Source organism: Rhinoraja longicauda, chromosome 11, assembly GCF_053455715.1.
Source record: "Rhinoraja longicauda isolate Sanriku21f chromosome 11, sRhiLon1.1, whole genome shotgun sequence".
Classification (NCBI taxonomy): domain Eukaryota; kingdom Metazoa; phylum Chordata; class Chondrichthyes; order Rajiformes; family Arhynchobatidae; genus Rhinoraja; species Rhinoraja longicauda.
This window is the reverse complement of record NC_135963.1, coordinates 39,857,549-39,872,621: the sequence shown is the minus strand read 5'-3', so window position 1 is coordinate 39,872,621 and position 15,073 is coordinate 39,857,549. Positions and strand designations below refer to the sequence as shown.

General features: G+C 38.6%; 1 protein-coding gene across 1 annotated transcript in view; it reads right to left on the bottom strand.

The window, feature by feature from the left end:
* imp3 (IMP U3 small nucleolar ribonucleoprotein 3) overlaps positions 1-15,073 on the bottom strand; it is a 140,990-nt gene that overhangs the window by 46,433 nt on the left and 79,484 nt on the right. Inside the window, exon 5 of the mRNA XM_078408006.1 lies at positions 3,913-3,964. Coding sequence (XP_078264132.1) covers positions 3,913-3,964 — 52 coding nt within the window. The remainder of the gene's footprint in view (positions 1-3,912; positions 3,965-15,073) is intronic.

Below are 15,073 nucleotides of genomic sequence, written 5' to 3'. Positions count from 1 at the left end.
GGCCAAGTCACCGGATGAATTTAAGAGAGTTAGATAGAGCTCTCGGGGCTAGCAGAATCAAGGGATATGGGGAGAAGGCAGGCACAGGTTACTGATTGTGGATGATCAGCCATGATCACAAAGAATGGCGGTGCTGGCTCAAAGAGCCAAATGGCCTCCTCCTGCACCTATTTTCTATGTTTCTATGAAACAGAATAAAGGCTTTGGGAAAAGTAGAGAAGGAAAGTTCCAAGGAAAATCATGAAACTGCAAACTTCGATTGTTTCTCCACAATTTGTTTGTTGGGATAAATTCCCGTGATCGTCAACCTGTCTGAATTTAAAGAATGAAACACTGAAAAGGAATAAGTGCATAAATTAATTTGTTTCCTAAGTTTCTAAAATTCAAACAAAAAACATATACCTATTCAGAAAATGCTGCAGAGAAATAGCATATTTACTGGAAGATATTTTAAAACCTATTCAATTTACCAAAATGAAGACAATGAATTGGAGTTGCTACAGCCTTTGAAAATCATGAATGAAAACCAGCCCACCATGCTGAACATTAAACAGCCTGCAGCACCAAAATAGCCAAAACACCAACAAGACGGTCAAAAATAACCAGCAAAATTCAATGGCATAATATTGAGTTTTCTTCACAGTGCTATTTCTAGGGCAATGGAACACAAGTTTGTGTAAGAGCATGGGAAGCAGCTTATCCATCCAATTTTTCTTACTCACACATCAAAACAGCAGGACCTTGACTGACTCTCTGATGGTGTTTATTTAGTGGGGAATTACAGAGCTGTACATTAAAGAAAACTATCAGTTTAAAACTGAAATAAGATAGTCCAAACTCATTCCATATTGGCCTCTTACAGCTGCTTAGACAGTGAGGGTTTAAATCTAAACCAGACGGATAACAAAGTTCCAACGCATTGTGGCATCATTAAGCCAACTCTCATTTCCCATTATTCAAGAATAAGCCATTCTTTCAACCAGAAATTTCACATATGTTTAGACTTCCTTACATGGCAGCATTTACATTTAAAATTTCTGGGGTTTTAGTGTTCATGAAGTGGATTTCCATTGTGGTTTATATATGTTATTTCCATGAAGAATTCCATGAATTGCTTATTTGTTAACAGTACCAACAATGTGGGAATATGGAAAGGTTGAATAAAGCTCACCACAAAAACGCTAAAGACCAGAGGGGAAAACAATTTATCATGCTTGAGAAAGCAGCATTCACCCAAAACCGCACCCACCCCTTTAAACATATTGCAGCTATGTTCTTATACAGCATTTTATTTTAAACTGTATTTAATCCAAAACAGACTTTCAGCTGGTTATTGTTCTACTCACACGGTGCAGCACCCGTGCCATTATTTAACAATGCACAGCAACAAGTTTTCTAATCCTAAGTACAATCACTGCAGTAAAATTATAAAAAATATGCATTCATGCTTAAGTCTGCATCTTGTTCACAAGCTTCATACTGCTTTCACTGCACCTGCATCATCACCACCCATCTCTACTCGCATCACCTATGAGATAGCAGATGGCTTGAATATCCTCCAGGATAGAAAATGAATAAAATTACTCTTTTCTCCTTTAGGTAACCCTTTGCGGTCAAGGATGATTAATTCTTGGGTTTGAGAGGTGCTTATGGCTACTGATGGGCCCCTTGACTGCTAACAGATGATGCAAGAGGTACTTGACAGAGCACTCCTTCTGCCATTTACAGTCGTCTACTTTTTGCTCCACACTCTCATATTCAAGATTCTTAATGCCGTCTCCAATTTATTCTCTATTTTCTCCAATTCCCAATTCTCCCTACTTAGACCAGTCATGGGCGGTGCTTCCTTTAATTCTGTGGGGATGTGACATTTTTCAAGGTCATCTTTAGAATCATTTTCACCGGGCTAAGGAGAATGTTCCATGGACCACCAGATAAATCAGTTGCTGTGACAGAAATCTGCATAGCCAGTGCTTCAGAAGTCCAGAATTAGGTACAAGCAATCCGGCCTGCCAATCAGGGCTGGTTGAATGCAATTAAAATGTTAATGATGATGGCCTGGGAAACAATGTTGATATTCGTTCACTCTTGCACCAGTCATTTTGAAGGATTTTTTATAGATTGTGTTGGTCATTTCTCCTCAGTGTCTGATCTGTCTCCTTTCGATAATTCATGTCTCAAGAGCCTGCAGGCCAGCAAGAATCGCGAATGGCTGGGAAGCCATGAGCTTTGTGGTAGGTTTAGCATCTTAATATAAAGGCAGTTATCAGGCAACTTAGGAGGAAATTTTTGTTACTTGTTCTAAAGTCCATAGAAAAGTCATATTTATTTCATTTCAGTGATTAGTTGGATTTTTGATTCTGCAGTGGTTCAATTAGTCAATCTGTCATGTTCTAAGATAAAGGAGCAGAATTAGTCCATTCACTCCACTTAGTCTGTTCCCCATGCTATCATGGTTGATCTATCTTTCCCTCTCAAACACATTATCCTGCCTTCTCCCCATAACTTTTGGCACCCTTACTAATCAAAAACCAATCCATTTCCACTTTAAAAATACCTAATAACTTGCCCTCCACAGCCGTCTGTGGCAATGAATTCCATAGATTCACCATCCTCTGACTAAAGAAATTCCTCCTCATCTCCATTCTGAAAGGTACGTCCTCTTATTCTGAGGTTGTGCCCTCTGGTCCTAAACTGTCCCATGACTGGAAACATCTTCTCCACATCCACTCTATTTATCAAATGGAAATGGTATGTCCGGTTCCTCTGCATGGAGAGCAATAAGAGTGTAATAGTTGAAATCCAGCAACAAATAATTATGAAAGATTTTGGGGGGCATATTATGAGATTATAGACAATTGACAATAGGTGCAGGAGTAGGCCATTCGGCCCTTCGAGCCAGCACCACCATTCAATGTGATTATGGCTGATCATTCTTAATCAGTACCCCGTTCCTGCCTTCTCCCCATACCCCCTGACTCCGCTATCCTTAAGAGCTTTATCTAGCTCTCTCTTGAATGCATTCGGAGAATTCGCCTCCGAGGCAGTGAATTCCACAGATTTACAACTCTCTGACTGAAAAAGTTTTTCCTCATCTCCGTTCTAAATGGCCTACCCCTTATTCTTAAACTGTGGCCCCTGGTTCTGGACTCCCCCAACATTGGGAACATGTTTCCTGCCTCTAACGTGTCCAACCCGATAATAATCTTATATGTTTCGATAAGATCCCCTCTTATCCTTCTAAATTCCAGTGTATACAAGCCTAGCCGCTCCAGTCTTTCAACATATGACAGTCCCGCCATTCCGGGAATTAACCTAGTAAACCTACGTTGCATGCCCTCAATAGCAAGAATATCTTTCCTCAAATTTGGAGACCAAAACTGCACACGGCACTCCATGTGTCGTCTCACTAGGGCCCTATACAACTGCAGAAGGACCTCTTTGCTCCTATACTCAACTCACTGCAGAAGGACCTCTTTGCTCCTATACTCAACTCAACTCAAATAATTATCAAATTACGAAAGATTTTGGGGACCAAAAAAAAGAGTAAAATCCAGTAAAGGTTCAGGGGGCTAAACAATATGGTTTCTAACAGAATTTAGTCCAAGCTTTTAAAATGTGGCATGCTGGGCAGAATTCCCTATAGTCTTTGGGGAACAGGAGATCTCACTTCAATAAGTGTGCTTAGAGCTTCGCACAAATATATTATACAACTTTCATATCTAACAATGTTTTGATTAAATTTATCAAGTAAAAGGATTAAGAGAAAACATTTTAAAGCAACAAATTAGGTACCCATTACACATTTAAGAAGGTAGCATCACACAGTAATGAAAACAACTTTAGAAAGGAGACCATCACAATTTTTTACCTTAAAGCACTTGACTTGATCATTGAAAGATCACTGCTTACCTTGTCACTATGAATGCAGGATCGGTTATGACTTCTGGTCCAATTCGTATATCTGATCAGGTAAGTTATGGAAGCTTTGTATTTGTATTTTAAAGAAAGCAAACTAGCATTTTGTCCAAACTCATCTTATGCTGTTTCATTTCTTGTACATCTGTTCATCAGTATATTCAATAATTTTAGTATTCACACAGTAAAATAAAAGAAGACAGGCTAAATCCCCAAAACAGCTAAAATCTTAAAATGTGATGCAACAGAAAGAGAACTTTGTTTGTAATTATTTGTTTACAGGTACAAATGATTGTTGCCACTTATAGCAAGCAGCCTTATGCGATAGTATTGTCAATTTAGGGATAACAAATTGAAATTCCATAGCAAGACGAACCTGACAGGAAAACACAACATTTTGCCTGCTTTTCAGCATAATGCAGCTTTTTATTTATTCTTCTGTCATTGTTTTTCTTTTAAGAGCCAGGAAGTGCAAATTTTGTTTAGTCACGTGCATTCGTAATTAACCAATATGCTGTGGTTAATTTTAGCTTGCAGTTTACTAACCCTGCCGAGAAGTCAACTCAGCAACACATGAATCAAACCAGGAACATGCTAGTTCACACATTTGAGTGAATGGTGAGAGCACATGAGCATTTAAAAGCTAATACTTTTTGAAAAATAAAATTTTGCATTGGATTGGTTCAACCACGAACAGCAAATTTGGATGACAATGTGTCTCACATTAAGTTCACTTAAAACCCACATCATCTGAATCCCCGCATCTGCCTAAACAATGTATCATTGTTGTGAAATCAGAAGTTTCAGTCAGAAGGATAGAATCAATCACCGAGGCTGACTTAATGACATCAAATCGTATTCACACATTTGAAAACAGACCTCAATTCCTGCCAATGATTACACAGATCGAACTATACTGAGAAACAATAATAGCAGTCTGTTGGAAGCTGGAAGAACGTCTGATACAGTAGGATTTATGAACATTGTCTCAATATTTTCAACTTGCGTTGGCAACAATGAGATGTTTGAGATGAGAGTGCAAGAAAAAGAAAGGACATTTAACTCAATGAATTCCATGAAGGCGAAAACTAATAATAGAGATCCTCACCATGAAACAAATATGGGACAAGGAGTGGATTTTACTCGCCTGCAATGATCTCTGTGATTGAAAACATGTTTACGAAAGAGAAAACGTTTACCAAATTGCTGCAGGACAAAAATGTGTACAAATTCTTTTGTTCTAAACATGTCCTCTCTTTTTCTTGCTCTTTCCATTTCAAACATATTTCATTGATGCTTACACATGTTGAAAATAGACGATTTTCAGAGATGCTACTGTTCCAGACATTCTTCCAGCTTCCAATGGACTAAGTGTGGGACTAGCGCAGATGGGGCATCTTGGTCGGCAGAGGCAAGTATGCCTGAAGGGCCTGTTTCCGTGCTGTTTGTCCCTATGACTTGTATTATTGTTTCTCAGTATAGTTGGATACCACTTCCCCTGATGGACGCATGTATTAGCAAGATTATTCCCTGAGACCTGGTCTTTGTCAAACTGTTTTCATAGAAACATAGAAATTAGGTGCAGGAGTAAGCCATTTGGCCCTTTGACCCAGCACTGCCATTCAATATGATTATGGCTGATCATCCAAAATCAGTACCCCGTTCCTGCTTTCTCCCTATATCCCTTGATTCTGTTAGCCTTTAGAGTTATATCTAATTCTCTTGAAAACATCCAGTGAATTGGCCTCCACTGCCTTCTGTGGCAGAGAATTCCACAGATTCACAACTGTCTGGGTGAAAAAGTTTTTCCTCGTCTCAGTCCTAAATGGCCTACCCCTTATTCTTAAACTGTGAACCCTGGTTCTGGACTTCCCCCAACATCGGGAGCATTTTTCCTGCAATCTAGCCTGTCCAATCCCGTAATAATTTTATATGTTTCTGTAAGATGCCCACTCATTCTTCTAAATTTCAGTGAATATAAGCCCAGTCAATCCATTCTTTCATCATTCTGGTTTCCTACCAGAAGGATAGTCATCCCCACAAAGCCTCCGATCAAAATACAGTTCTTCATAACTGTGACACCACTCAATCTCAACACAAAAAATTCCTGCAATGTTTAAGCCAGACCAAAAAGTTGCAATAATGAGAGTCCACCAGCACCAAGCTATTTGGATCTTTCTTAAGGATGCACATTGTGATTAATGTTGTATTTAACGTAAACAGCTTAATCATAAAACCCGAATGAATAAAGGATTTTTTTTCCCACTGAATAAATTGCTCCATTAGTTTCTGTTTAAATGAATTTATTTGGCAAGTTGTGGCACAAAAGTATCAACGTTATATTGATTGGATTGTTAGGAATGTGCTGGATGGGGATTAATGTTCATAACAAGGAGTAGACAGCTGGATGTAAACGCACAATTAGAAACATTTTCTGACTGGTTAATGAATACAGCGTGAAACTATATTAGACTACAAAATAAAAACAAGCCAAATAAAGCAGACATTTTTCTGTTCACCATCTGTAAAAGTCACAAAGTTATCCCTTACTTTTTAAACATCTAGACAGCTGCAATCAGTTAACAATGACTGCGTTCATAAAGCAGTCCAGTGGGGCAATGAGTAATTGCTGCATTCCACTAACATTTATTGAATACTGCAGTGACTATTTTAACCTCATATTTCTCACTGCCTACATTTTGTGACTGCTGTGAACACCATCAGAGGGCATGGTCTACATTCAGTCATTACATATAATCTCACTAGGTACTCTGATAGTTTCCCACAGGCTCCGTAAACAGGTCAGTTTTTTTTAAATGAAGTTATGAAATAATTAGTATTCGCATTGAGTCTTAGCACATACTCAATACATTGAAGTGATTTATAAAGAACTGAACAGTCAAGTGTAGTCACTGTCCTGTGTTGGAAAGCTGGACACTCAATGTGCATGTAGCAGAATTACTCAGGAATCAAGATAACATGGTTTGAAGAAACCAGCTCACTGACACTTAACATCCAACACATTAGAATTGCCCACCAGTTAATTGACAGCAATGGCAACCATTCCTATCCTCTTGCCTTTGACTGCCCATTTCAGAGAAGGGGAAATAACAGTGATGAGAAATTGTTTATTGTCCTACCCACCTCTCCCCAACCTTAGCCTAAACTTTCCCTAAACCAAGTCTCCAAAGCCCTGAAGGCAGACACACAGGCTGTTATGAGCTACTTCCTGTTTCCCATCTGGGTTATCAGAGACTCCAAAGGGAGCACACCAGGCCTCTGCGTTCTCAGCTTCCGACAACCACACAGTGATGAACTTTCCAAACGCCATGCCAAAATGGGCTATAAAAAGTACTGTTCTCACTTTCAGGACCTACCAGAGTGATCCCGAGCACTCCAAAAATAGCCCATTTTCACTTGGGAACAGGACTTGCTGCATGGGAATTTATAATTATATAGACTGTAATGACTTATCAAGCTATTTTATGGTCTTTGCCAAAACCACAGGGTCATTGTCTTAAATAATTAAGTTCAAAAATGTAACCCTTTACATGCTGAAATGTTCTTCAAGTCATCAATTCACAAGGAGCCAGTGTGCTTTTTTTGGAGTTATGAAGGAAGATGAGGAAGGAGACTCTTACAACTAAATTAATGACAACCATTCTTTGCAAAGATTGTATTGTTTCACCTCACTGACCTGATTTACCTAACCCAGAAAACCTCAGGAGCATGTTCAGCTACTCGCCTGATGCTAGAAGATCCCATTCACCATGTGTTGATTTCATAGAACTGGCCAGACAACAAAGGCAGATTCATCCTGTGGGAGCGGCAGCATCTCGCTCAGCTGTAATGTGTCACCTTGCATTATGATGACATTTTGGGTTCAACGAAATGTGGAAAAACTCCAGCATGAGTCTGACTCACTGGGGAAATCAGCAGGAGCTAGTCCTGGACATCTGAAACAACACTCAGTAAAAGTCAGCACAGGGGTTCAATAACATGGTCACCTAATTTATGCCTGGTTTCACTAATATAGAGGAGGCCACATCTCCAGCACCCAATCCGTAGACCAGATTGGAGGTGGTTAGGGTGAACCTCTGCCTTACCTGAAAAAGCTGGATACACATGCACATATAATGCATAACTTTTTTCCCCCAATTAGGATTAAAGGAACAAAACCCCCTTGACTGAATTATACGTCTTATATACATTTTCCCCAAAAGGCATATCAAAAGCCATTGGAGCAAGAACTTATCGCGAACCCTCCTCCTTATGCATTTGTGCACAACTGCCGAACCTCAGCAAGGTCCATTATAATCTGAATCATCACAAATTGAGTAAGCAAAGCTGCCAGGATATTGTCTCAAACCACGACTTTGTGTGTTTTCAACAAATCAGTCACGAGGGGGCCAAACTATATCAGAGATTTAGAAAGATAAATGCTTACTCCAGCATCAAGCTTGTTGTTCAACTGGACACAATTACAACCTACCTCAAGACAAACTACGTTATCTATAGCAGCATAAGAATAATAGATTATTTATCCCTCCTTGAGCTTGTTTTGGCACACAGAGATCGTAGCAGATCTGTGTTTAAAGTTGAGAAACATGACTTTTCCCCAAATCCTAGTAATACCGATTACAAAAACGTTCTCAGATTAAAAATTAATAATTCAATATAATTAATTTCAGTTGGTAGAAGAATTCCAAACTCTTATCACCCCTCAAGTGTAGCAACATTTCCTTTTTTCCCCATGCTTGGCAAGTCTGGCTCCAACTTTTTTAGATTACGCCATCTCGATTCAGACTCTCAACCAGCAGTGCCTCAAAGTCCCTATCACTATTTTCAAAACTCCAATCAAATAGCCTATCAGAACACTATATTTACTTAAACTCCCTTTGTATTTTAACCCTTGGCATCCTGGGATTCAATCAGGTTCATTTCCACGTCATTTCCTTCAAGGCCAAGATAAAGTGTTGTGTCCAGCATTGTTCCCAGTCCTCTTGATCGTGCCTAACCAAGCTTTAAAAATATAGCTGCAACATAATATTTAAATCCTTGAATTGAAATTCTCTATCCAATTAGGCCAGCCGGCATGCTAATAGCCTTTATCAAATTATTTTCAGTTGCTGTGCAAGATATTTTAATCGACCCTTCAATCGTTTTGAACATCCACTAATTCTATAATTGTTGCTTTTCATCACATGAAACATTTTATTATATATATGACTGGGATTGGTTAAGAAAGATATGGGCAATACATAGGAAAACAGGATCAGCATAGATGGGCACCTCAGTCAGCATAGATGAGTTGGGGCTTTGGGCTGGTTTTCATGTTGTATTACTCTATGAATCTATCCTCCTTGGTCCAAAGGGCATAACCTCAGATTTGACTTGGTTTGGAAACTGGGTGACGAGCAGAGAGGAGAGACCAGGAATTTCAGGCAGGCTGGAATCAACACTCAATTTGAATCACTGACAAACCTGGATATGTGCAACAGCAGGAACCTGGAGAAATTAGTTCATTGTACCACCAGAATGGTGTAAACAATGAAATGACAAAACAGTTTCCAATTAATTTGAAAAGGGTAATAAACAACACAAACAGGCTTCACTGGAGAACCACATTGCCTTCAGGTTGCACGCTTGCCAAGCGGTTTAAGCATTGATCTGGTGCTGATTTTGGTGTCCATGGTTCTAATGTTTTTCATATTTAGCCAATATCTTCTTAAATAATCAAGAGAATTCCACATTCCAATAACTCTCCAATGTATTTCATTAGGTAAATGGAAATAATCTATTGTTGACCTCTTTTTAGTATTTTGAACGTTGCATTCAAAAACGTTCTCACATGACCATCAAAGTTAAGCAACTACATGTTAAACTATATTCAATCCTAATTTAATATAAATTCCGAATTCCATCCAACATATTTTCAAACCAATCCATCTGCGTAACAATTCATGCAACTGCACTGTTAAATCCTATTGTCCATTCAACTGGATTGAGAAATACCATTTAATCTGTAATTTTCTCACCAACATAAACTAATATTCTAACACTTTAAACTGCACCTTCCATTGTCCCAGTCTGTGCACATCCTTCTATCTTCTCTCCAGTGCGCCACTCTGCAAGCAAATGTTACCGTCACCACAGAGTAATACCTATTTTTTCAAGTGTTGTTAAAACCTGCAGAAAAGGAAATGTGTTCTGTAACGTCACATAAAAGACATAAATTAGGAGAGTATGCCACTTTGCCCCTCAAATCAATCCTATTTTATAACATCACAACTGATCCATTTGTAGTCAGTGCAGTCAGACCAGTTCCAATGCCATCCTTAAATTTTCCGACACCACCATTGTCGGTAAAATTATATGAGAGAGATTGATAATCTGATTGAACGATGTCAGAACAACAACCTTGCTTTTAATGTCAACAAGACCAAGAAGCTGATTGTTGACTTTAGAAGAGAGCCAAGAATCCATAAACCTGTCTTCATCTACAGGTTGGCGGTTGGAAAATCAACAACTTCAAGTTTCTCTGCATGAATATGTCTGAAGATCTGTTCTGGGTCCAGCGCATTGATGGAATAATAAAGAAAGCCCATCAACGCCTCGACTTCCTTAGAAGATTGAGAAGATTCAGTAAGTCAGTAAATACTCTTGAATTTCTATGGATGGCTAGTTGGATTAAAGCCTGGTAACTCGAACACCCAGGAATGAAGGAGATTGCAAAAAATGCTGGACACTGCCCAGTCTATCATTGGTACTGAATTCCCTCCCATCGAAGGGATCTAAAGGTGGTGCTATTTGTAAAAGCCAGCCAGCATCATTAAGGAAGCACACCAACTGGGACTTGTTCTTCTATCACTCAGCCATTGGGAAAGTATAGGATTTTGAAAATCGCGACCTTTAGGTTCAAGAACAGTTTCTTCCCAACAACTCTCTTGAACACTACAAAACACTCACTAAACTATGAACTGTCATGGTTGCACTAAGGATTTGGGGCTTTTTGCTCTAATTTTGGACGTTTTAAATTATTGATATTTTTTGTTTATTATGTTGTCTGTGAGCAGTGTTTACAGGCCTGCTATGCTGCCGCAAGTAGGAATTTCATTGTTCCGCTGACGGGTTCATAAGGCAATTAAACAGTCTTGACATCGGGTATCGCTGGGCGGCGCGGACTTGGTGGGCCGAAAAGGCCTGTTTCCGCGCTGTATATATGAAATGAAATATTCATTTCAAATCAACTCTGCACTCTGAAAAAAATCAACTCTGCACTCCTGTCTATGCAGAGTAACCTTTTACCCCATGCTTGTTAAGTGTTTATCTACTTCTGCCCTAAACGCATTCAAAGACTATTTCCATAACCCTTAAGAGATTTTTTTTCTCTCTCGAATTCCAAAAGAGAAAAAAAATCTGATCTCTCTTAAATGTGTATTGCCACACAGGTCCTCTCCAGGTTTCAACAACAGATTTATGTACAACCATCACATTTGAGCGAGCATTTGAGAAACCAGCGGGATAGATTTGCTGATTGCTGTGAGGCTGAAGCATCTTCTGCTATGTTGGAACTCAGTTTGCAGCCACATATCCAACTTGTGAATCGTCCAGGTTACGAACAATTCAAGGGAAACAGAACATTGGGAGGACATGTATCTTTAAACAATATCCCCTCACCTCTAGACCCTCCCCCAAGAGGAAACAACCACCAGAACTTTATATTTCAACCAAGTCCTCTCTCACATTAGAAGGTACAAGCATAGTCTGTCCAACCTTTCCTCATAAGACTATTTGAACATTCTAGGAGTTAAGTTAGTCTAAACTGTTTTTCAGACATTACCATTCTTCCTTAAAAGAGATCTATCTTGACTGCAGTCCTCTAGATATGGTCTCACCAAACCTCAATATAACTGAAGCATAAACTCCCTCTTATGTTGATGCTTCACACGCAATTACCCGTAACTTTCTGTCAGCCTCCCTTATTACTTTCTACACTTACATATTAATCTTATACGAATCATGCAAATAACAGGTATTCTTCATAACTTCATAATTAAACCACCGGTGAAATTTCTATCTGAAGGGACAATTTCTAATCTTCAGAGTGCTCAACACTTGACAGAGGTGCGTCTCATTCAGCAGTATATTCCAGCTCGAATGCCACCAACCCCCAGAAAATAAATTGTAAAACTTTACGGGAATTGTAGCTGAACCCATGGCTTTTTGTTAATTTGGGGTTCCACTTGAGCCCCCAACTGGGCAAGTGAGGGATGAAGTGATGGAATGTTGGATTGTGTAAGAAACTTAAGTTGTGTGGATGTGAGTAATTGCTGCTGTCGGATACCCAAATGAAGTCTGTTTTGATCGGTCAGCCTTTTTTTTTTTAATGCAAGCAAGGAGGGGAAAACCATGTCAAAGTTCCAAAAGAAAAGGATCCAAGTCTACATATAAATTTTAACATAAGTATATTTTGAGAGATTAAAATCTCAATCAGATGACCTCTTTATTTTTAAAAAATGTTAAAAGCCATTATGTTCTGCAGTTCAAGGTTCAAATCAATAAAAAAAACATTATGAAGTTCAAAACAAATCACAGCAAACAGCTGCTCTGCTTCGGATGCCACCTGGATTGTTGACTTCATTTAATAAAACAGTGATTGAGGCAATAATTCTCACCAGCCAAGGTTACAGTCCCGACAAAATTGTGTACTTTCACCACATTATGGCCAAATACATGAAAAATATATGTTTACTCTGGTCTCACAAACCCGCACTTATCTGGTCGACAATATTAATTGGAGGTCCTCAATCTCTTCGTACAGTTCAAGGTGGGAATCAGAGATAAGCTAAGCAGTTTCCCACCATTCTGGCAATGCCGTACCCATCTGTCATATACCAAATTGGTTCTGCTATTGGGGAACCTATGGAAATAAAGGACACTATCGTCTCAATATTTTTTTTTCTCTAAGAAATGTACACTACATCACAAACTAATACAAGGAGCGCCAAACAATGCCATTTACCTTGGGAAAAGAGTTGTGAGAGTTTCCCATGGAAGTCAATTCATCACTTTTTACCCTGACAAAAATATCATAAAACTGCTCCATTTGACAGTGAAGAATTAACAGCCACTTGGTTAATTTCAAAATATATTTTATATGATACGAACACAACACTAATCTTGCAAATTAGATAATCTTTGCTATTTCCCATAACTTTGTAACATATTTATATAAGTACACAACACTACATCATTCAGGGTAAATAACAAGGTGGAAGTAAATTAAGCCACTTTTAACTTACAGTTCCTTGCACCCTAACTCTTGAATTTAAGTTTGTATTTGAAGCTCTGAATCTGGTGGGAAGATTGTGTCAACTCTCCAGGTTGGGGGGTAAGTGGTTAGGATTTTTATTTTAAGTTGGTGTGGCCTAAAAATAAAAATCCTGACCATTTAAGAATTCTGGACATTTGAGCCCAATTTCAATCTGACAATAGTTGTTAGGATGCGTTCAGAGGAGGCGAGTCTTTTCAACGTAAAGACGTTGCTGTAGATAAGATCCTTTATGATCAAAAATTGTTCTTGCCCAGGGAAGAAAAATTACCTTAACTTTGACCAGCTATGGTTCAACACTTGCAGATTGAAGAGACAATGTAAAAATCAAAAATACTGCTTATGGTACTGTTTCTACTGGAAGGATGGTTCTTCACACCAGAAAGCCGCCTCCTAATCAATGTTATATTCATTTTTATTGTGCGTGGTTTAACAAAGTTCAGCTGCATGCAAAAATGGTGAGTGATAATAACAACACAAACGCTTAACTTTCATAACGTGCCAAATTTCTACGTTTAGACGAAAATATCATCAAACCAGATCCCAAAACTTATCTATGCAATAAATGCATACATGTTTGAAGCCATTTTTTAAACTGGCATTCCTCAAGCAATAATCCATGTAAGAGAATGAAACGTAGGAAAAACGTCTTGTAAATACAGTATCGGGATGACACATCTATGTTACATGCTATGCTGGTAAACTCAGAGCTTAAAAGGTTTATTAGTCTTATTAGTGAACGGGACACAAGCCAGATTGATATCACAATTTACTAGGTAGCACAAGAACTGAAATATCGATTAAGAACCAGCACTAGAGAGAGAGAGTGATATCTTCTTTCTTTGTGAACTCAACTGCTTTGTAGTTACTTAATATACTTTGAAAACTTGCTGTATTCCCAAAGTTGACAAATTTTCATTTAATAAACCTAGCCCTTCAATTCTCCTTTCTGAATATGAATTACTGAAGGCTTTGGAGATGCTATTCACAAAAATATTAACTTTTAAAAAACTGTCACTGCACAGATCCAGACAAAAATAAGACAGCAATCACCATTACGTCTATACAGTGGCTAAACAATGCCAGCTTAAAACAATTAATCGTATCTATATCGGTGTTCATATTTTAAACTTTCCTCAATTTTCATTCCAATTCTGTTCACCTCATATAGTTCAATATTTCTGATATTTTTTGTGTAGAAATTTACAGTACAATTTGATCAAAAAATGTAAATGATGAATCAAGCTGAGACAGACATGAACAAAATTACTGCATGTGATCTATAACCACTTTTCAACTTTTGCTTCTTAAGTTCATTTGTAAAGGATAGTTTCCACAACTTTAATGTGACAAAATTAATTGTCATAACTGCAGCAGTGACAGAAACATTTATTCATAAAATCAGAGGCACACAAATCAGAAATGGGCCCTTCGACCTACCATTCCATACCAACCTTCAAACACCAAATTGCACCAATTTTACAATGATCCAATCTTATCTTATCCTCCCCGCATTCACAAGAACACAAGAAAATAGGAGCAGGAGTAGGCCAACCGGCCCCTCGAGCCCGCTCCGCCATTCAATACGATCATGGCTGATCCTAGCAACTCGCACTGTGTTTCCACCACTCACCACAAACCAGGTGCAATTTATAGTGGTCAATAAGGCTACCAATTAATGTATCATAGCGACGAGGGTAGAATCGAGCTCTAGAAGAAACCCACAGACTCACAAGGAGGCTCCACATGGGCAATTTTAGAGGTAATAATTAAACCTGGGTCGCTGGATCTGTGAGAGATCAGATCTACAAGATGCACCAC